The sequence below is a fragment of the Gambusia affinis genome, linkage group LG23 (assembly GCF_019740435.1).
Source record: "Gambusia affinis linkage group LG23, SWU_Gaff_1.0, whole genome shotgun sequence".
NCBI classification, from domain to species: domain Eukaryota; kingdom Metazoa; phylum Chordata; class Actinopteri; order Cyprinodontiformes; family Poeciliidae; genus Gambusia; species Gambusia affinis.
The window spans coordinates 5,594,672-5,618,181 of NC_057890.1; the positions used below are offsets into that span (position 1 = coordinate 5,594,672).

The 23,510-nt window shown below is 41.4% G+C and overlaps 1 protein-coding gene across 3 annotated transcripts in view; it reads left to right on the forward strand.

Moving 5' to 3' along the window:
- The window catches only part of celsr1a (cadherin EGF LAG seven-pass G-type receptor 1a), an 84,697-nt gene that overhangs the window by 21,128 nt on the left and 40,059 nt on the right, over positions 1–23,510 (forward strand). For all 3 annotated transcript variants that reach the window (XM_044108825.1, XM_044108824.1, XM_044108827.1), the window contains exons 2-5: positions 16,622–16,977; positions 17,060–17,348; positions 20,729–20,951; positions 23,377–23,492. In XM_044108825.1, coding sequence (XP_043964760.1) covers positions 16,622–16,977; positions 17,060–17,348; positions 20,729–20,951; positions 23,377–23,492 — 984 coding nt within the window. The remainder of the gene's footprint in view (positions 1–16,621; positions 16,978–17,059; positions 17,349–20,728; positions 20,952–23,376; positions 23,493–23,510) is intronic.

A 23,510-nucleotide genomic window follows, 5' to 3' on the forward strand; every position in this document is an offset into this window, starting at 1 on the left:
CTGACAATAGGGACATAAATGGCGTCTAGAGAATAGATTTTATTGGGGCTTTGTTTTCTGCATATCTGCTTGTTCTATTCTGGTCTTGAAGGCAGAGATTCCTGTTGTATTTTCCACTTTTGTTGGTGGTTTTCTAATCTTCTGCTTTCCTCTCTCGTTCGGTTCCAGGCGCTTTAAGGACCTCTAGAGATAGGCAGGAGGACGGCCAGCTGAGTGGCTTTCAGTGAGCTCATAAAATTCTTGGAGGACAAAAAGCCTCTATGAAACTGTCATCAGCTAAAGTGCTGGGAAAAAAAATATTTGCCCTCTTCTTTTCTTTTTCTTTTTCTTTTTTTTTTTTTTTTTTTGCTTTTGTCACCCTTCAGTGTTTCGGGGCAACAAATACGGATGCACAAAGGAGTGTTTCAATTATGATTTCACACATTAAGAGGAAAAGACATCTAATACAACGTGTCTCTATGTTGAATTAATGATAATGGATATAACTGCTGAAAATTAATTGTGATTAAACACATTTTTGGACTTAGCCACAGCAAAGATCTCCAAGACCCCACTACACCCTTTCTCAAATTCCTGTATAAGGAATTTTGAGAACAAATGAGGAGCAAAGCTATTGATAAATATCAATCTTCAAAGGGCTATAAAGCCTTTTCTAAGCCTACGGCATCTCTGAACCACAGATAGAGCTAGTAGCCACAAGTGGAGAGAACATGTAACAGTGATGGACCTGTTCAGGAGTGGGTGACCTGCCGAAACAACTCCAAGAGAACATCAGGATGTCAATAACCCTGAACAACATCTAAAGCAGGGGTCCCCAAAGTCGGTCCCCAAAGTCGGTCCCCAAAGTCCCCATCCTGCATGTTTTAGTTCTCTCCCTGGTTTAATGCACCTGGATCAAATGATGTCGCAGGTTGTTGGTGCCGCCAGGGAGAAAACTAAAACATGCATGATGGCGGCCCTCGAGGACCGACTTTGGGGACCCCTGATGTAAAGTAATGCAGACCTGACCAGCCTGAGGTGAGATCTGGGTTTTTGATTCAGCTATTTAAAAAAAAAAAAGAAAAAAAAGAAAGAGACTCAGCAAATACGGCGTCTCTGAGAGAATTCCAAATTATGTTTCCTAACCAAAAAGAATGTCAACATCCATCTCACATTTCCTAAATAGCATTTTAATGATTCCAAAGAGTTGCTTGGCTCCCTGAGGATCCAAGCTGCCTGCCATAACCGATAGAACCACAAATGTTGATCTATATCAATGATGTCCTACTTGTGACTTAAAGTTTAAGCAGACTTTGGAAGTGCTGAAGGACAGTGATGCAAGTCACATCACATCTCCTGCCTGTCAGGTCATGCTTTCCAAAATTAGCACAGTACAGACACGGCTTTCCTACGCCGTGTCATTATTATAATCTGCCTTTAAAATAACATTTGGAAAGAAACATGAAGATATCTCGTCTGTTTTCTCTCTGGTCAGTTATCAGATTAAATCCTTGAACGAATCAGTGTATGTTGGCGTTTTACCGCTTGCTAACATATTGAGTGGATTCTCATTGTTTGAGCAAATGTTGAGCTCAGAGACCAACTGGCCAACAGCCTTGGAACAGCTGATGTGCTACATATGTCAATCTCGTTCGTTTTCCGGGGCAATTAGCCAAACATTTGGCAGCGTATACACATAACTAATCAAACAAGGATGTTTGTGTAGTAAGATTTTCAACTTGCTTTTGTTTTGTGTAGCAGCTTGTCCAGAGCACTTTGAGCTTAATCCATAATTGAACAAGCTGCTGTTGTTGATGTGCAACTCCTTCTGTGGAAGTTGGTGGATTAAGCCACTCTGGTTGAAAGCCACAACGCATATTGCATTCATACAAATACTGCAAAATCAGATGTAGGGTCAAAGCTTCAAAATACATTTCATGTACAACTCGTGCTATTAAGTAAATGCAGCATGACGGCTCACAATTTGCAATGCTGCCTTCGTATAATTGCCAGCTTTCACTCTTCCTTCGACACCCGAACAGATCCAACTAATCCATTAACAATTTATAGTGTTTCTGTTAACTTCCTGAAGCTGACAGCAGGACTGAAAGCAAGCCTTCAGGCTCCAAATACTCCACAGGATCAGAGAAGGTGAAGCAGGCGAAGGAGCTTTGCTGTGGCTAATTGGGAATGAAAACCAACAATTACAGCAGTTAGCTTTGGGGAAAAAAAGAGTCACTTCATGCGTTTGTGCTTGATTTGCTTTTGCTTGTCTTTATTGGTTCTCAGTGGTGGAAAGGGAGTTATTCTTTCAGCACTTGTAAAAAGCAGACGTGCCAATTTCAGGGGATGTGGTTAACCAGAAAAAGAGAGGGCATGACTGATTCCCCCTAGAATGGAGAAAACAGCACTGTTCAAATTAAAAGACAAAAGAAGAAATATGTTGTTATTGATTGGTGCTGCTTTTAGCAGGGAGTACGAAAGCAGGTAGCAGTTTCTACATGCTGAACTTAAGTTTTGCCTAATTCGCGTAAAACCTCGTGTGAATATGAACCAGTTGAATTAACAGGGCCAAAGAACGCAGTTTGGGATTTAAGGAACTTTGATTCTACTTTTTCTAAAAATGCCATGTGGTCTCAAAAAACCAAAAGCATCTCATAAACTGGATGTATCTCTACGCCCTCCCGATAAATGATTCATTCATCATACCAAGGCTCCACGAATTTTTGGAAAAAGTTGTAAATTTTTCATTTAAAATTTTTTTATTACATAACTTTGACAAGATGTACCTGAAAACTTAAACAACTCCCTTACATTGTAGTGAGGATTATGTTAGACGTCTTTGCAAACGGAAAACAAGACCTCGTCCCTGGCGTGGAATCAGCACCAAGAGTGTGACCCGCTATTAAGAAGATGGTTCTGTGTGCAGATTTCTATTAGAGGAGGCCGTTCTAGTGGCAGACTTGTTGGTGACATCATCTGTTTGGACAAGCTGTGTCTTTGGGAGTGGGCGGACCCTGGCAGAGGGCCACTGAAAAGCTCAGCAGGGGTGGTAGCAGGTTGGGGCAACACAGCAGGCGCTGAGCAGATGTCGATGGGTGCCCCCGTCTCATACCGCGTCTGGGTATGTGTGACTGGGCCGAGTCTCCTGAGCTTTGTCCTTTGGAGCCCTGCTGAAACTTGCTAACACACACAGAGATGCAAACACCAAAAGATTTGCCCTAAATTGACACAAGCCTCATGGTTTCCCTGGGCGACCTCCACCCCCCCCAACCTAGTTAACCCCCCTCCCTCCACTCGCCCCGATTCTCCCCTCCTCGCTTTTATTTCGTCTCTGCTTTGTCAAAAGGAGCCAATCGAGCGTCAGATGGTAACTAGGCACCCTATTTATCAGTAACCAGCACCAACAATAAGTGTAACCCGACACCTCCTTTGAGGGGAACAGGCTGAGGAAAGCAGAGTTTGTATGAAGCAGCAACAGCAGAATAGGAAGGTTAGGTGTTTACAAAGTGAAACTTCTTCAGAGAAATATATATTTCTTTACATTTTCCCAATTCTGAGCGAAGAATTAAACTTTCTTTATTGGTTTGATTTTGTTTGGGTGAGGCTTAACACGCTATAGCCGCTGGAATGAAGCTTACCCGAAATTACGTTGTAAGCACTAGAATGCAGAAACAGAGCGAAGGTGCAGGAGAAGTCGGCGACCAGCGACGGAGGCCGGGAGAAAGATCTGGTATCGGTGTAATGGATACTTGGGCCCGATTAGGCCATTCATGGCTGGGTAGCTCTTAAGAGAGCGGCGTGGACCAACCTGTGAGGATTCTTTTGATCGCTGCGCACTCCCCCCCTCCTCTAAAGCAACTATTTGTCCAGTTAGCTTATCAAATGGGATCGATGGTTTGATAGCAAAGGGAAAAAGAGAAGCATTGTGCACATACCGGCATGTAAGAAGGGGTCTGTGTTTTAAGTGCATGTGCAAATTAGTGTTAGAAGTGGGTTCGTTTGTGTGGTTGCAGTAATATGTTAGTGCTTGTGTCCTGTTAGGGATATCCAGAGTGGAGAGCACGGCCGGCTTTCAGCGGAAGAATGCGTGTGTGTGTGTGTGTGCATTCTTGGTTAAAGTTGAGTGATTCCTCTTTACAAAATGGAGAAAGGCCTTTTTGACTCTTCACCTCTCTGCAATTGGTTAAATGAGGACTTAAGAGCGAGCTAATTCTGCTACCGATCTGCCGCCCCGCACGAAGAAGCCGATTCAGTGCGTTGCAAAAGTATTCAAGTGTTTTTCATGCTTAGTTGGTTTGTAACCAAAAATAAATAAATACATGATTGCTTTGAGACCAACCGATGCGAAGCCAAAGAAAAACGTCTGACAGTTTTCTTAATATAAAAACATTTTTTGATTAACCTGGAAATCTTGGGCTGTATTGTGCAGCATGTTTAAGATCAGTCAGATTGGATGGAGCACTTCTGTGAATCTTAATTTTCAGGTCTTGCCGTAGATTTTCGACTTGATTAAGGTGTGGACTTTGAATGGACCGCTCAAACGCATTCAAGTGTTTTGCTCTAAACTGTTTCAGGTGCTTTTGTAGGACGGAACAATATTTATTTCCCCAGACTTTATCTCCTTGGTCTCTTCCATCCACGTGTTCTAAAATTAATTTCTCTGTCCTCCTGCCTTTTCCCTCCTTGTGTCCTTCTTTCTTGGGGTCCTAACTTCCACCCCTGCTTCCAAGCCTGACTCGTCATAAAACTTTCTGCTACAGATGTCTAGCAACCCTTGGTATTTCATATTTTAAAATGAAGAAATACGCTCTAACTCTTCTGGAAAGTTTAATCTGGTGAAGTCTTGAACCTTTAAATAGTAGGAATCCTTTCTTTTGCTCCGTTTATTTTTCCTCAAGGCTTCGTTGTTCATTCTGACGAAAAGGATCCTCCCTACATGATTCTACCACCATGATTCACCGGCTGCTTTTGGCTTCGGTTTCTCCTCTAAAAATTGCTGAATTAACCATACCTGTTGTGCTATTACTTTGGTGACTTGGATTGCATTTATGCCAGTTGTTTTTTTAGGATGTGGCAAAAAATAAAAAAAACAAAAAAGACGTATTAAAGATTTTCACAGAGGGCGAAATTTGTAACATGAACTTTTGATCACGGCACACGTAGTTTTCTTCTTCTCATCTTCCAGCTCTTGAAAAGCCATAATGATGCTCATTATAGTTTTTACATGATGTCGAGAACTGGTGGTAATTTGCTGTTTGCAGGTCGGGACTTGTGGGTGAAATGCGACGCGGTGGTCTCTCTCTCTCAGCTTTTTGGTCATTTTAATTAATCTGTACAAAAAAACACTTCAATTTACCTCTTGGACTCTGAAATACACTAAATTATTTTTGCAAAAATAGTGCCTCGTGTTGATGTGAAATGCAAGACCAGAGAAGCGATTCACTGATACTTTGAGTAGCTCTTCTGTCGTCTGCCTGTATGGCAGAAAGCCCTTTTTTCCCCCTCTTCTGGCGCAGTATTATTTTGTGAAAACAGAGCCAGATGACACCTGGAAGCTGTGAACTCTGAACCGTTAATAAGGGTATGTGGAGGCTTTAATTTTATTAGTTGGCTTAAGGGAAAGGCAGACAGACGTGAGAAAGGGACGCTTCACGACACGGTTCAAACTGAGATCGTTGGGTTCTGCACTAAAAGAGCTTAAAGTGTCTCTAACTTTTATTCTGCTCTTTAACTCTGTGTTGTTGCTGCTTCGCTCTGAAATGTTAGAATTGAGTTTGCATGAGGCAAAGCAAACATCGCATGATGCCCGATTACTTTAGAATAGAGAGTGTTTTCATTGAGTGTTTTAAAGAGATTTAATTTGTTTTTCTCTCTTACGCTTCCTTTTTTTCCCCCCATTCTCCAGATTTTCTTCCTAAACTCCTTCAGCACCACAGTGTGTTGCCTCTAGGCTTTCATCAAAACCCTAATCTAGTTTACACCCACTCAGCTGATGCCATCCAGGTGTCAATGTTCGCAACCGAATTGATCAAAGTCTCCCTTGCGTTTCCAATATTCAACTCTTCTTTTTGGCTGTAGCTTTACCAGGCGGTGAACTAAACAGGCCAGTGACACCAGTCAACCTTCAGTCAACTAAAATAAGCCAGGCGTTCACTGCTGCCATTTCTCGCTGTCCGGTCTGGTCTCCTCGTCCAGGGTTTGGTTTGGTATTGTCTGATCACAAACAGTGCTTCTATTCTTCTCACCACTCTCTCCCAGGGATCCTAAATGGGACATAGATATTCAAGCTGGGCCGGTTCCTGGTTTGGCACCCGATGCCCCTCAGCGCTCTGCTTAAGTACGGCCACTAAGGGCGGAGGTGGAAGACTGTATGAACGTCTCTTGTGTGTTTTAAGCTAAGGGCTGGGGAGGGAAGAAGTTGATGCAGCGATGATACAGTCTGCAGAACTCCTTGAGTCATGTCAAAATGCAACTCAATTGTTTAGCTGACCAATAAAGAAGCTAGTCTACATGATGTGGGATATGGTATGCAGTTTAAAAAAAAAATAAGTTGAATATGTTGTGTTTTTAATACAACTGAGACTCGCTCACTGGTACAACTATAACCACGAGGGCCCCTGTGTAAGCCTGGAGGCCATGTTTGAAGAAGTTTTCTTTTTACCCCTCCAGGGGGTCTTTTTGTGGGCTCCTTTTATACACAAGTAGGCTGACAGGAAGGGGGAAGGAGAGGGAGGAAGACATGCGGCAAATGTCGGCCAGGTCCGGGAGTCGAACCCGTGCCGGCCGCGTCGAGGACTCAAGGCCTCCAAATATGGGTCGCGCTATCCCCTACGCCGCCGCGGCACGCCCATGTTTGAAGAAGTTGACAAGCTATTGTCTCGTTCCTGTAATGAGCCAAGTAACTGGCATCAGTTTTGCAAACGAATGCAACCCACCTACTGTACTCTTCATCTTGTAAGAGTAAATCTTTCAGAGAACCAAGGTTTGAAAGCCTACCCACATTTCTTATCATTGTGCCCAAAATGCTCATGATCATCTGAATATAAAACTTTTGTCTTGTTCATGTAGACTGCTGGACATTTCAGTCAAACCTAGGGATGTTGACCTTGACTAGGCCCTTATTTCTTGGTGGCAACCTTTTAGTTTGCCTTAACTGGCCTCGTCGGGGACAGTGACACTAGTTATTCCAGTTTATTGTAGTCTAGTGGTTGTTGGGATGTTCCTGAACTTCTTCACAAGGGTTCTTGCTTTTTCTGACATGGACATTTTTTTTTTTGTCAAGTGATTGAAAGTTGTACACAGTTTGGTTCTCAGACCAGACAGTGGTTCCAAGTGGTTTGCACGTCAAACTGACCATTTCTGTTATGCATGTTTGCACATTTATGGCACACTCTATACTTTGCTGCAAAAGGGTGTAAGGAAGTTGTACACAGAGATGACAACACAGCCCTGTATCAGCAAATTGGAGAACAATTGAAATGGATCCAAAAACAGGTGTAGATAGGAGATGGTAGCCTGAAGCTCAATCTGGACAACGCTACTTGTAACCCTTGAAAACCTAGAGAGAAAAAGTGCTGTCACCTTAAAGAAATCAGCGGATTAGATTAGATCAAATAAGGGTTGCTTGTTTTTTTGTTAAAAAAAAAAAAAAAAAAAGAAACTTTAGGCTGCTGAATTTTGACACAAAGCTGTTCTATAGCATGACATGTATGAGCTGGAGATTTTCTGCTTTTTAAAGTCTTAGTCCTTTGCTCCTGCTTGACTCATCATCCGTAAGCCTGTCAGTCCACCTGTTTTCTCTCCTCTGAACTGATTGAGCGATTGATTCTGGTTCAGGCAGCTTGTCTCGGTGTGTTAACACCTGTTCTCCGGCTGTGGTTTGGATGTTATCCTCCTGACAGCCGGCCTGCGATCCACTAACCCAACTCCTGGGCTTTACCCGCTCCCCGGCTGAGTCCAGAAGAGAAAGGGGTCCATTGTGCAGCCTGTTTTGAGTTTTTAATTTATGAAAGCTTATAAGGAACGTGGAAAAGAAAATTCCTTCCACTGCGATTACTACAGAGAGTGGAGGAAGAAATAGGGGCTAGCAGGGGGGAAAGACCCATTAGGCTCATTCTGACAGCCTGCAGGTGTTGTAGAGAAATCACCCAGTAACATTTGCAATTATCAAAGTCTTCCATTATTGCCTTTAAACCATGTGGAGTATTTCTATCCTGTTGCTTTATTTTGGAACCTGTGACGGTTTGCTTTTTTGTCTCACACCAAGTTTAAAGAAATCTCGCCAGGTTTCTCATTCTTATTTATTGCCATTTGCCCACTCCGTATACTTTGCTGCCTTCCTCAGTTCGTCTGTCTGGGGCTTTGGTCCCATTTCTAAGATTTCACCACCACCTGACTTCCCGCTGGTCAGCATGTCTTTTAGATTCCTTTCCAAGTGTCTGAATGAGCGTTCAAAACTTGCTCTCTTTCCTAAACGCTTTGATCCGTCACAGAGAGATGCATACCTGCGAAAATATATGACCGACAGCTTGTGGAGAGAGATGAGAGGGAGCTTTCACTAAATGCTTCCAGATACACATTCACACACACATGCATATATATATTTTCTCTTGTCAAGACTCCTAATGCCTGTTGAGGGTTTGCTTGGTGCTGAAGAACAGAGCAGCCTTCAGATGCGACTGTACTTGTGCAGGTGTGGACAAATTGATGAGATTTTGGTCTTTTGATGTCAAAAGGTTGTTTTTAATGCATTGGAGTGAAGTACAGTAGGAGCCTGGTCTCCTAGCTTCCTGTCTTTGAAGTAATTCATTGTTCGTTCCTGCGTCTGTTCACCTGCTGCCTCCAACATTCCTGTGGTTAATCATCTACACTCGGTGAGCTCGTGTTTGTGTTGGGAGCCTCCGAGGAGTAATGATTACAGCCTAACAAGTGACTCATATTAATGACAAATATGAAGCAGTCATTTTGAGAGGGGATTTTCTTTCCTGGAACCTATCTGATTCAGAGGGATTGTTAGCCCAAGGTCAGTTTCAGTAGTTTTGTTTTCAAGTGCTTGTTGAGCGAAACGTTGTCATTCTGCTAACGAACAGCCATAAGATGTTCCGTCACGACATCAAGGTGACTGAAGATATGTTTAAAATGTTGCAGTTTTTCATATAATTAGCTTATTTATCTGATAATTAATTGTGGCGCGAAGGTTGCTAGGGAACTGGTGATGGTTAATAAAACATAATATAGCTTTAATTTGATTAAAGGCGTAGTCTACGAGACACAGCAGACTCGAACATAGTTTAACTGGTTCTTCCCAGTTCTCAGTTGGAAATTAGCACAGTTTTCACTTTTTATTTGTTGTTTTTAATTATGTGAAATTTATTGATTTTGAATTGGTCAGCTTTCACTCGAGTATAAAACTGGGAAGTGGGATTTGATTAGAAAAAGGGGCCCGGATTTAAACGCATGCAAGCATACTTTATACATTTCTTTTCCATTACGTAACGTTATGTTTATGTAACCAGAGAAAAATAATTAGCACACCGTGTTAGCTTTAGGCTAAAACCAGGAGAATTTTTTACTTTTATTATTTCCGGTCAGCATTAATAACGTATTGGCAGGAAATAATAGACAGTATCTAATTGATTGATTAGTTTTAGTCTACATATCCAACTTACAGAGACATTAAAACGTACTCTGAAAAAGTGGAAGCTGCTACCTTAAAAGTAGAACACTGTAGCAAAGGAAAAAATGCTTTTTCTTACCTACAGCACTGGATTTTTATTCCTATTTTTTTTTAAATCACAACGTTTTGTGAATTTGTAGCTACCACCTCTCAACTACCTAAAGTTTTATTTTCCTGTGCCCTTTGTTATTGTTTCCATTTTATACCCCAAGTTTTACAGAGGCAGATCTCCCTCCCATTCCATTTCCTGTCTTTTAGTATTTTCCAAAGCTGGCCGTAAGTCTTTTGATTAATGATACTTTGATTGAGTTGCCGTCTCTCTTTCTCTCTCTTTCTGTCTTTTCCTGTCGATATTTCCCTCTGCATTCGGCAACCAGGATGTCTGTCGGTGCGTCTGCAGCCTGCTGATACACGATCTGATGATGGCGCTGGTTGGCATTCAGGAGGAGAAGAATAAATGAGACATGAGTGGACATTTTGTCAGAGCCTAACAACAGAAGAAATGCTGCTTACTGAAACAATTTTCTTTGTTAAAAAGGAAAATGTTGAAGCAGCACATTGTTACAAAGAAATAAAAAGATGATAGGAGTAACAAAAAGAGATTCATGGCGTCTGGTGGAGACAGTTGAAAGTTAGTGTCCACCATAGAGTAGCGTTGGTACAAAGTAGCAAAATGTAGAAACTTGGTTTTATTTCCTCCTGCAAAACAAAAAGTTAAATGTGAATGAAATTCTTTTAACTTTTTATATCTGTTTGGTTTGTTTTTAATTTATTCAGTGATTGCCCATCTTACAGAGTCTGAAGAGTTGAATTCCTGGTGTTTCTTTGTCCTGAACATGTCCAGGTCTGTCCACCTGAGCCAGAGCTTTCAGATTCGATTCTGCTCTGCCACTGGCTGAAAGGAACTCAGGTTTCAGACTGTGTGTTGTGTCACATTTTTAAAAGCTATTTTTTCTAAAGAGGAAGGATGAGGGGGCGTTGAATAGAGGGAGGGTTTCCTGGAGCGCTCTCTGGGAATTTTAAAGCACCTGAGCTCACTTTTTATTGGACGCTTTACTGTAAAATATTTAACAATGCTTTAAAAGTGTTGCCGGGCAGAAAAAAATAAAATAAAAAATAGCCATCCCTCCTGCTGCTTTCTATTAGGCCTCCACGGTTAATGCCACTCTTTAAGGTATCGGTGCTCTTAGTGCTGATTGGGGAATTTGTGGTGATCTTGTTGCTTCTCTGCAACAACTGTCAGGATTACAAATGTGCTGTTTGTCCTCTGTTGTTTTATTAACCCTGCCACTAACTAGCTGACTAAACACCCCTGTTAGCTTTTACACCAAGGAGTTGGGGAGGGGAGGGGTTCGGCCACCAGAGTAGAAAATGGCTGCTCCCCTATAGTTATCCGCACAGACACTTCAATATGTCCTGTAACATAAACCCAACTCCATCACTTTCTGTTGGACTGATTGTGGCTTTCGTGTGACTATTTGACAACTCTATCCACTCTCCTTCAATGTGAACACACTCTCATTGTGGTTTTTTTTTGTTTTGTTTTTTTACATACTTGTGGGTTTCTGAAATCCCTGTGTGCTTGTCAGGGACGGTGACAGCTGGCAACAGCGTGTGTCGACACCCTGTTGGACATGACAAGCTCGAGCCATGTGCAGAACCCGTGTGTGGTTTTGCGGTAAAGCCAGATCTATGTGTTTAGAGAGTCACACTGACACTTGATAGACACATTTAGCAGCTTTTTTTTCCCTGTGTGTGTGTCTGCATGTGTGTTCCTCAGTGCCAGGTCATTTGTCCTTACACATAGACACAAATGTGTCACTGGTGTGATTTGTCTCGCATTGCTCTGATCACTTCTGTTTTCCTCACCAGTTGTAGTGGAGACTCCTAAATGGCCTAAGTCAAGGCTAGTTCATAATAAATACAGCAAAGATCTGACTTTGTTTTCTACACTTGTAAAACCAGTTTGAGGCCACATCAGTAGACCATTAAAACAGTAAATGTTTTCTGAATTTCTGTGTCTAACCACATTTCAGAAGGATTAGTTCTCCAGAGATTAGTTTTTCCAAAACCTTTTCTCAAGATTTTGTTTGAAGCTTTGACTTTTCTCTTTAAGAACTTTGATATGTAAAAAAGTGTTCAAAGCACATTTACTTTTCCCCTTGATGACATGACGAGTCATAAGTTATTTTATATTTGGTGTAGTAGAGGCGTCATCATGCTAACTGTGTAGCTTCCTTTGACTTGAACACCTCACTAATTTTGACAAAATATACATTTAGTCAGATTTACTGTTTCTTCATACGGTAAAGGCATCCACACTGAAGAGTGTTGTTGTTGAGATGATTTGAGAATTGGTGCGCTAACTGAGCATATAAAGCCCAACTGATGTTTGGTAGCTAGTGACCGGTCAGGTCACCATCCAAGATCTTGGTGTGTCTCTGCAATGGTAAATAAAAGTTCAGGTAGATTGTCTGATGGTCAAAATAAACATTTAGTGCCAAGTTAAAACCAAATTCTTAGTACTAGACTGCACACCAAGATCTGGCTGAAGTTGTTCACAAAGCAACTCTGTCCCAACATCTTCTCAATGCCGCTCGACTCCTCTATGCACGCTTATACCATTGTCCACCAGTATCAGTTAAGTGATACAAGTCCACTTCACTGGGGTTCCAAAGTTGGGCTGAAAACGTCAGAAGACTATTGACTGGCTAGGAAGTGGAGTCACTGGTTACTTCACAAGAACGGCTCTCTTACAATCTGACCTGCCAATTTTAAAAACTAACAGCAGCAACAGAGACTGACAAGAAACCAAAACCAAAATGCCCGACATAGCTTCCATGTTGTCCATTGTTTCGTTATGTCATGTCTGTGTCGCATACAGATTATGTTGTGCTACTTTTTGGACTTTGGGGCCACCCAACTATATGATGACCTCACCCTCTAGGGCTGTTAGTCAGTTCTAATGGAAAACCACTCAAAGTGTGTTGAGTTAAACAGAGATGATCCACTTTGTGGTAGTACTGCACAAGGATTTTGTGTAAACATGTTATGTTTTGCCATTGTAAATTGTTGCTAGGTTTGGTACTCAAACTGGTTTGGTGGAAAATACCGACTGCCCATAATTGCAAGAGAAGATCAATCCAAGTTTTAGTCAGCCAAGATAAGAAGATGCCCGTATTAAATGAACTCAAGATAAAGTTTGCTCTCAGAATTTTTTCGCTAGCATCCTGTTCTCGCAATTGTTGCTGCACGGCATCGGTGTGTATGTAATGACGGCATTTTAAAGCGCACAGGACTCTGTTTTTCCTGGCATGTGTCCCCGTCGCACCCTTTCCAGTGTCCAACCCGTCCTCGCCATACGTGTGTGATGCTAGCAGCTGGTGGGCTTCTATAAATAGTTTTGGCCAGCATACTTTGGAAATACGAAATGTTGCCTCGTGAATTCCTTCTGCATCTTTATCATGTATCTTCCATTTACTGGCGTTCCCACAGTTCCTTGGTGGCTTACATTACTGCTCCCAGGGCTATAATCAATGCACCTCAATGGTGCCGATCTCCCTCCCACTTTGGAAGGAAATTTGTAGCATTATTTGAAGGACACAGATAGTTTTCAGTGTTTCGCTGCGGAAGGAGAGGGTATAAATACAAATTAAAGAGTAAATGGCAGTTGTACGGAGCTCTGTGGTTGTGCGTATTTCTGCATGCTGGTAACAGATTGTGTCAGGACCTACTTTGTTACACAGCAGTGTGACGATGTGGGGCTAATGTTTGACTTGGCACTGAGCAGGTATGCGCCCCTATGTGTGTGTGGAAGATCAAGCCATCGGGGCGGACTGTTATTTCCTAAATCACGACTGTGTATACAGCGTAATGGACTCAACGCAGGAAGTGTGTCTTAAAGAGGGACAGGTGATGGATCTCTGGCGGTAAGTGGGATAATGGAGCAATCTCAGACGCTTTGGGCAGAGACAGGTGTAGAGTAGTCTGTCTGTTAGCACGCTGTGCTAAATGAGCACCTAGACTCCACCACATTACAGCGGCTCAATCCATCACGACTGCTGGATAATTTTGTGGTCTTGTTGAGTGATCGGGTGGTATGTGTCACAAAGGTTCTACTTATTTGTAGTTGCTAGTTCTCCTGGCATTTGCTGATGTGAGTTATTCGATTAGAGTTGACCTTGTGGATGAATTAGCTGTTAGCCGGAGCTGATTGACTGACCTGTCCACACTCGGCTTCTGGAAACCAAACGTCTGGCCGCGAGCGAGTTTTTAGTAGTTTTGAGGAATGATGTCATTTGTAATAGTGACAGGGCACCTGTGGTTGAGCATCAGCACGACCCTTTTACCCTTAAAGCTCAGCCACAACCACATGCACACATTCACACACACACTTCACATATATATGACTGCAAAGCCGTGCAATCGGACCCTTTTAACAGTGTAGCTTCAACAGTATTTATTATCCCCCCTCTGTGGGGTTTTTTGGCCTCACCAGCTGTCCTCAGCTGTATGTCACCCAGACTGAGATCTCTCCAATGTATAACTTTCTCGTTCTCTCATGTTGTTGGTGGCAAACTGTTAGACTGATTCTGACTTTTAACATTTTCCTTTTTTGTGAGCCACAAATGTGGATTGCCTGACTAATAATGTCCTGTCAACAGATTTTTCCCAATCCTCCTTTACGCTAATTCTCAACTGTGTTAATTGATCTTCACTGGTCTTTTCTAAACATGTTAAACATATATTATATGGAAAAAAGGCATAGAAGAGTAAAATTAAGGTCTTGTCAGTTTTAAACTCACTTGTTCTTGTCAATAATTGATGTTTTTTTCTTGGACAAGTGAAATCCATTAGACAAGTCTTGTTTTGCCCCATAAACCTTTCAGAAGGGCAAACAATTACCCACCTATTTACAAACAGCAATTTTCCAAAAATATTTCCAAAATACTATAATACAGAGTTTTATGTTTAGGAAAATAAAAAAAACAGCCTCCACATCATATAGAGTCAGAAAGAGAACAAATTTCACAATTCATTTTTGATTTTGAAGGATCTGACTGACACATTTATGTATTTTCCTGATAAAGCAGCATTTGCATAATAATCCTCCGCTGAGCTGTCAGGGGCCAATAAAAATATTTATTCCCTCTGTTTATTATTCCTGGCTCATAAGTCAGCCAACAGAGCTCATCGGATTTCAAAACAAGCAGCACATAATTGTTTTTATCTATTAAACTGGGAACGTTGGCAGGATTTTAACCCATAAGCCAAACTTGTCATCCGTGGAACCGGACAGAACCAATCAACAATTGAGCATGATGGTAGCAAAAATATAGAAACCCACAGTTTAACAGCTGCACTTTAACCGAGGTCACAAATGCAAGTATTCAAAACTGCCTTTTGTGAAATTGGTGCCAGAACAAATTTCATATAGCTGGTTTTTGCCACTTTTTGATGTCAATAACTCGTCTAAACACAAGAAGCGCTACACAACGCACACACTAAAGCTTTTGTTATAGCTACAGGAGCAGATTTGTTTATGATTTCTGTTTTTAGAATGTCTGCTGGCGGTGACTCATTCTTCATCACACTTAAAAAGTGACTGTAAAGACTGTTGTTTTTCCCCACGGGGGATGAATCTTTAGGATAATGTGAAAACAAAACAAACTCTAGAAAAGTATCACTCTATAATTAAAATGAATAATTTGATCTAACTGCGATGGACTGGCGACCAGTCCAGGTTATCCTCCACCTCTCGCCCAATGACCCCGCGACCCTGTCAGGATAAATGGGTATAGACAGTGGATAGATGGAACTTGATTTGAATCTGTTTATCTGTGACATAAAAGCAAAAGTTGTTCCTATTGCAGGTAAAATGTTGGAGTGTGGCAACAGTTGAGGGAGGGCCAACTCTGTTTCACAGCATCCTCCATATACACACAAAATCCTTCATAGAATGATGGAAAATTCGTGCTTTGACTCTACCTTGACTCTGGAAACTACGCCAACCCTACTCACAAGTATTGCCGTATTTTCCCGACTGTAGAGCGCACCTCACTATAAGCCTCACCTAAAGTTTAATTTTTTAAACTGGAAAGCGTACATATTTAAGCCGCACTGGGCTATAAGCTACTAGTATCTCTGCCGCTCTCGGTTTTTTACATAAATCTGCTATAAATTCGTTCTTGCAGGTGTAGCAACTCTATTTCCCACCTGTACTACTAGATCTATAGCCCTCAACTTAAAAGCTGCATCATATGAACTTCTTCAAGTCGTTTCCATGATGAGGGGGTGTGAGTTTGAAAACATTTCTCCGTGGTGCCTGCTGCTAGCATGTGCTTGTTCTAAATGAAATTTAGCACTTTCTTCGTTGATTTCCTATTTTAACTTCCAATGACTCACTTCCTGCTAAAGAGCCCCCTGGTGGTTAAAGGAAAATTCACAGAAAAGCCGCACCAGCCTATGAGCCGCATGGTTCAAAGCGTGGGGAAAAAAGTAGCGGCTTATAGTCTGAAAAATACAGTTCATTTTTATAATAATAATAAAAAACCCTTCTACTGTATTTCTTTAGAACAAACTTAGTTGTTGTTTTTCTTCTTCTCTGATATCATGATGTTCTTTGTTTCATCTGTTGTGTGTTTGGTCGCCACCCTCTGATTAAGAATATTATGGTTTTTCCCAATGCTTACTAACAATTTGGCCACAAAAATCTGTCCTGTAGGTGGATGTAAAAATATACTAGGGCGTGTGAATTAAACTTAAACAACCGTGTGCTAGGAATTCATGTATCAACAGTGAGAACGACTCAGATGAGTAGTTAGATATGCTCCTCCGATCCAATCCTTTGTGTTTAAGAGCTGGTATTGTCTGTAAAAACCTCTCAGCTGACCTGTACCGCAACAAATTTATCTGAAAAGTCAAAGTCTTGTCACTAACGTGCCCAATGTCTGTTTCTTCCAGATGGCCTCCATACAGTCAGAGCCATGTGCACGCTGCGCGTCACCATCATCACCGACGACATGCTTACCAACAGCATCACGGTGCGCCTGGAGAACATGTCACAGGAGCGCTTCCTGTCTCCCCTCCTCAGCCTCTTCCTGGAAGGAGTGGCGGCCGTTCTGTCCACCAAGCGGGAGGCCGTGTTCGTGTTCAACATCCAGAATGACACCGACGTGCAGGGCTCCATCCTGAACGTCACCTTCTCGGCGCTGCAGCCAGGAGGCACGCCCGGGAAAGGGACGTTCTTCCCCTCCGAGGACCTGCAGGAGCAGATCTACCTGAACAGGACGCTGCTGAGGCTGATTTCTTCTCAGGAGGTAGCCCGCAAGTGAAAGCGAGGCATGAAACAGAAAAGAGGTGCACGATGTTGACGTAACTCCAATGTTGTCCTCCCTCCAGGTCCTGCCGTTCGATGACAACATCTGTCTGCGGGAGCCCTGCGAGAACTACATGAAGTGCGTCTCGGTGCTGAAGTTTGACAGCTCGCCGCCATTCATCGCCTCCAACACGGTTCTTTTCCGACCCATCCATCCCATCAACGGGCTCCGGTGCCGCTGCCCGGTGGGCTTCACCGGGGACTACTGCGAAACCGAGGTCGACCTTTGCTACTCGGGGCCGTGCAAGAACAACGGAAGGTGCCGCAGCCGAGAGGGCGGGTACACCTGCGAGTGCCTGGAAGACTTCACAGGTAAGCAACGATTGGTGTAATCGTTCGCTAATCCAGTTAATTTCTCTCCTGACATTGGTTTACATGTGTTCAACAAAGCAACCAAACTGCTCTGACTAGTTTTTGAAGCTAATGTTGAAACGTGTTTCACCCCACTGCATAAAACGAAAAACAAGGTTTTGTAATCCTGAATGTATAGCCACCTGCACACATCTAATGCAGAAGATTTGTCTCTGTCAAAAGGTGTGTGGAATGCTAAGATCTTGTATCAAATAACGTTTAGCCGAAGGACCAAAACTACTTTAACCCTGACATACAACTTTGGTAGTGAAGGAGTTTTAAACTCTTTTTTTTTTTCTTGTTTGACACTAATAGCAAGTCGAAGCACTCAGTAGGTTAGAATTTCATTGACTGTTTACAAAAATGTTTCTAGATCAGTGAAAATGAAAAGAAAGGAAATATTTTATGGTAAATTTCCATAAATGTTTAAAACATTATTTTTGACCCATAATTTGAGATTTCCACAGATAAAATTGTCAGGTTTTAAGTAAAAGCTTATTGGACCTAGGGGAGGGGCAAATAATTATTAATTTAATTAATCAGAAAGTAGGTCAGGCTGCCATCAGTTGGAGCCACTCTAAACATTCGGCATAATGAGGTGGAGGAATCTTTTGTGGCACAGATGGAGCGTCTGCGGAGCTTAACATGAGATTAAAAATTGTTAGTTTGTGCTTATTGTTATGTCTAATTTTTCGACATGTAAACGAAGAAAGTCTATAAAGCACGGCTGGCTTTTTTAGGATAGCTTTTTTAGAAGAAATTGTGAAACTGCACTTGGTTAAAAATTGCTGTTTACGTTTAATGATCACACAAATAGAACTTTAATGTTTGTTATATTTAAGCTAAAGGCTGGTGTGATAAAAAATAGTCCCAACCGGTATTCATTTGGTTGCTGGGATTGATTCTGACTCAACCCAGAGTTTATGTGGCAGAAGTTGTGGAAGGCTTGGACGGGTCCATTCTTCCCACTAGAAACTCTTAGTGAAATATTTCCTGGTGTCAGTGATCTTCCTGCTGTACTTCCCTCTCGTACATTCAATACCTGGTCCTCTCCGCGCCGCTGTCTCCCCCTAATAGAGCTGTGGCGGCCTCCGGTAGTCCTCATGCCTCATCTTCGTCCATCTCTTTCCAACACTCTGCCTCCCCCTCTTCTTTCTCTTCCTCATATCTGATGCAATTACCTGATTATACCTGCCTTTGTCACTCACAGGGCTTTTTCGCCTGCCTCTCCCATGCCATCTTGTCCACTCATCCTCCATATTTCCCTTTCCTACATCTCAGTGTCTCCTCTTTGAAGGTCACAGTTCAACTCTGGATAGTCAGGGCCATCAAGGCCTATTATGGGCCTGATGACAGCAGGGGCGGGAGTTGATCTGTTCTCCTTGGGTTTCCTACATTACGGGGAAACGGATCCTTATAATTCCCCCCTTTCGGAAAAACAGGATTATGTTGAGGATAGAAGGGCCATTAGCTGGTTCCAAGCTGCGATGTGATGGGGGTCTGTATGCTCCTGGGGTGGGGAGATCATATCTGGATGATGGCAGGTGGACGCACCGCACAGGACACATATAGCATTTGTTTTTGTCAAGTATTTAAATGAGTAGGTCCAGGAAGCTGGGCTCAGTTTGCCAATTTTGAGTTAAGCTAACTTAGTGTGTTCATTAAAGAGGAATTTCCCATGATAGGACTGAAAATTAGGAAATCTCTTTGAACAGGATCATTCCCACACTTTTATCTGCACCGACTGAATCAATCTGTTTAGCTTGATTCAGCTTGTGCTGCGCACAACATTTTCACTGACGAGTTAAAAAGAAGTGCTTCAAAAACACAAACTGTTACCAAGTATTTTATTTGTACAGTTTCTACTGCAAATATCTTAGTACACTTGAAATAAGACAAAACAAACTTACAAATAACTTTTCAGCAGAATGTAGGAAGTTGATTTAGATCAATAATTCCTTAATTTCTCTTTAAAAAAGGAAGTTCTAGTTCCACTGGCAGATTATTTCACTTAACATTTTGTGTTTTTGCAGTGATGTTGTTTTATAACTTAACTTTGCTTTGAATTGCCCCATAACTTTTCCCTGACCTGTCTGACTGTATTGTTTTTTTTGTTTGTTTTTTTAGCAAACTTTGCAGAACATCTGGATTTATGTTAAGATTAAATTATACACAAGTTGGCCCCAAAAGGGGATAAAATACAGTTACTACCACACTTCTTTGATTGCCATTAATTACTAAAAACGAAAAAAAAAAATATTTAAAACTCTGAGTCATTTTCCTTCAGCTACTCAAGGACACACTCCTTTGTGTTGGTCCAGGGGTCAGCAACCCAAAATGTTGAAAGAGCCATTTTGGACCAAAAACACAAAAAACAAATCTGTTTAGAGCCACAAAAAAAAAATAATTAAAGCCTTATATGAAGGTTATAATGAAGGCATCCCAGCCTTTAAGTGTCTATATTAGCTATAATAGCCTACCATCAAAATGATTAAAAATGACTTGTCAGCAGTTGAAACTGTTTAATCCGTTGTTGACACGTCGTAACCTGTTTTTCCGAGCCACCTTTAAAGGCAACATGAACGGGAAGACGCTCGTGTTACGCCTGCGCAAAACTTCCAGAATTATTAGAGTTATGGCAGCAAACTAGCTAAAGGCAAAGAACTTTGCACAGTTTTCCCCCCAAACTAACAGATTGAGTTGAGTAATGCTGTTGGATGCAGGTAATGTTAGCTAAATGATGTCTAGCTAATGCCAATACTTGTTAACCGGTACAGGCTACTGATGCTGCTGTCTACGTCCAAAAGTGGGTAGTACTTGTTAAAATCACTAGAGTAACTTTTTTTTTTTTTTGAAAAAGGGTACTTATAAGAGTAGTTTTGTTGCACTGTGCCTTTTTCTTTTACTTGAGTAATATTATTATTGCTGCGTAGATTCAGTGAAAATAAGTAAGTTGCAGGGAGCCACTAGGGCTGCGCGAGCCCCGTGTTGCCGACCGCCATGTTGGTCCATAACAAAACCTCCCAGTGAAGTACTCAGAAGTTCCTAATACTACCTTCGTAAAACATTAAAACGTTCAAACGGCATGCAACTCATACTTTTGCAAGGCGCTGCAGCAACTACACAAGCTTCTTTCAATCAAAGACTTTTTTTTTTTTTTTTTTTTTTAAGAATTGAATTCCAGACCGATTACACTAGTCTGGATTTAAGTCAAGGGTGCACAGAATGCTTCAAAGAAAGGCTAAACTAACGATAATCTAATAAGACAACATGGTCATTAATCATCTGCCATTATGCGATATATAAACGCTGCCTAAGTGAAGTCTGCTTTTTCCTTTTAGGCGAGCATTGTGAGGTGAATGCGTCGTCAGGCCGCTGTGTTCCCGGTGTTTGCAAGAACGGTGGGAAATGCGTGAACCGGCTTGCTGGAGGTTTCATGTGCGAGTGTCCACCAGGGGAGTTCGAGAAGCCTTACTGTGAAATGACCACACGCAGCTTTCCCGGCCAGTCGTTCGTGACGTTCAGGGGTCTCCGGCAAAGGTTCCACTTCACCGTTTCCTTCATGTATGTACCTTTTTCCACTATGTTGTTACAATAACAAATTAAGTAATTTTTTCTTTCTTTGACCAGCAGTTTTTCAAGTAAAAAAATTGCTGTTTTTTTAACCTGACTGAATTGTTTTTCCCAAGAAAAAAACAATTATAACAAAATCTAGATTTATTTCATGTGTCTGAGGTCAAACTGTTGTGTTCACAGCCACACAACAGTTGTTTTGTTTTTAAAGTTCTTGTCTTTAAAAAGAAACTGGAAGAAGAGTTGAAAGGAAATAAATATAAAAAAAAATCTAAGAAAGGAGTTAATATAAACGAACCTCTATTATTATAATTGTTCTTTTGCATCCAAAACTCAGAATAACCAGAAAAACTAAGAATAAGTTTAATTTATGTTCAGGAGTCCAAATAAAAGTTTTTTTTTCTTCTGTCCGTTCAACAGCCGAGTAGTGGAAATTTAAAGATGCAATTCTTTTCTAACCATTACTTAGAAAATGGTTCTAAGCAATAACCATTTTCCTGTGTGCAACTCAAATAGAAAATATGCAAAATTGCAAGACACATGAAAAAGGGCAACTAAAGTTCATTTCTAAAACTCAAGTTCAGTGGTATCCAAACTGTTTGCCACATGGGGCTTAAAATATTTTTAAAATAAAAACAAACAAACAAACAAAAAGATTGTGTTATCAAATGTATTCTTTCTGGAGCTGTTCTACAGTTTGTTTCTTTCAATTAATTACAACTGAAATATATAAAACTCCATATAAAGATAGAGAGATGCTATAAAAAGCAGTCTTTATCTAGAATCTTCAACATGTAAAGTCAATTAAGTAGGGATGCTAGTTAGCATAGCTACGACTGGGTGAAATTTAATTGTTGTTCTAAAACTTCCTCTTTCTTAACCAATGAAATTCTAATTCTAATGGCAACAGAGTGCAGACCTGTCTAAGCAGTTGTGTAGTAAATGGTCATATAAAGAGTTCAATGAGCTAAAGTATAGCTTGGGCAGGCCCGGACGTGCACACGCTTATCCATTGTAGCGAGACACACCACATCTGAATTTGCTACTTAATGAGGTTTGTTTCTCACACTCTCCACAAACCTGAAACTGCTGGAGGACAAACAGCAGCTGGTTGCGCAAGTTTTCTTATTCTCTCACAGTAAATACGAATATAAAGGGGTAAGTTATAGCCCCCGTGTGTTGTTGTTACTGATAATAAAGGTGAGACCGATATTTTGAATTCATCGACAGCGTGAGGGCTAGGAAAGGTTTACCGTGCGGTGAAAACAGGAAAAGCTGTGTGATGTTTTTCCTTATCAGTGCTTGACTACGTCCATCCTGACTTCCTGCCCTCCTGGACTCGCTGGCATCTGTTGTCTGACTCCACTGCCCTCACCTTCCACTGCAAACCTCAGCTTCGCCTCCGAACTCCGTACCCGCCTAAAACACACGAGTGCCTGGATGGGACAACTCGTGAATCTTTTAAGGCGCGGAAATGGCTTCATCAATGAGCAACAAATCCTTTGTATGCTTTCCTTGGCAAGAGGACCTTTTCTCAGGAGCTCTCTTTTATCGTAAAGCCATCTTTAAGGTCTTAAGTCTCACAGTGCCAGTCTGTTTGACTTGGAAATGGTACCAATAGTTATACAGGAAGCTTAAGTTTGGAGATAAAGCAAAAATTCAGAAGTACTGACATACCAATCAAAAGTCTCTCAGTTTCGCATCAATACTATTGAAGATGAGCTCTTAATGGGGCGTTGAAAAGTTTCCAATTCAGTATATATATATATTTCCAAAATTTCTGTTTAACGCTCAAATTACAGTTGATGAGAATGTATTGGAAATGGTTCGCCCCTTTGCCCATCTATGAGCCTGAGCAGTCATTTTTGTTACTTTATGAAAATATAAATTTAGATGTTTTGACATCGTCCTTTTAACTTTATGGTAAAAATTTGCACATTTTTAATATTATCAACAGCACCTTTTATTCTCTAAGATAAAAAAAATTTCCAAAAGTTTCAGACATTTCCCAAGCCAACTTGTTCAATGACAATTTAACAAATTTTCCCCCTTGCCAGGTTCAAGCAGATGGCACAGTTTTATACCTGAATCTGCAAAAATGCAAAATGGCAAATAAAGAAATGACCAAGAGGCTTCAACAGAAAATGTAAGGTCCTTTGAAACTGCCCCTCACAACTTTTGTGCTTCCTCTGACAACGTATCTAAAACACCCAGCTGATACTGAAAGTAGTTAACTTTGAAACTTCTTCCCACAGTAGCAACTTCCACTCCAAAAACTGTTGTTGTAAGCATGCCCTAGTTCAGCTCTTACGCAGAGTGCATTCACTAATCGAAACATTGTCCGATGATTTGTTGGTGCGTCTCTGAAACCTTTAGGTGACATTTGCCAAATATCTAAGAATTGCTCTTTTTGCAGGTTTGCTACCAGAGAAAGAAATGCTCTGCTTCTCTACAACGGCAGGTTCAATGAGAAACACGACTTCATCGCCCTGGAGATCATCGACGAACAGATTCATCTTACCTTCTCTGGAGGTCAGGCTTTTTTTCCCC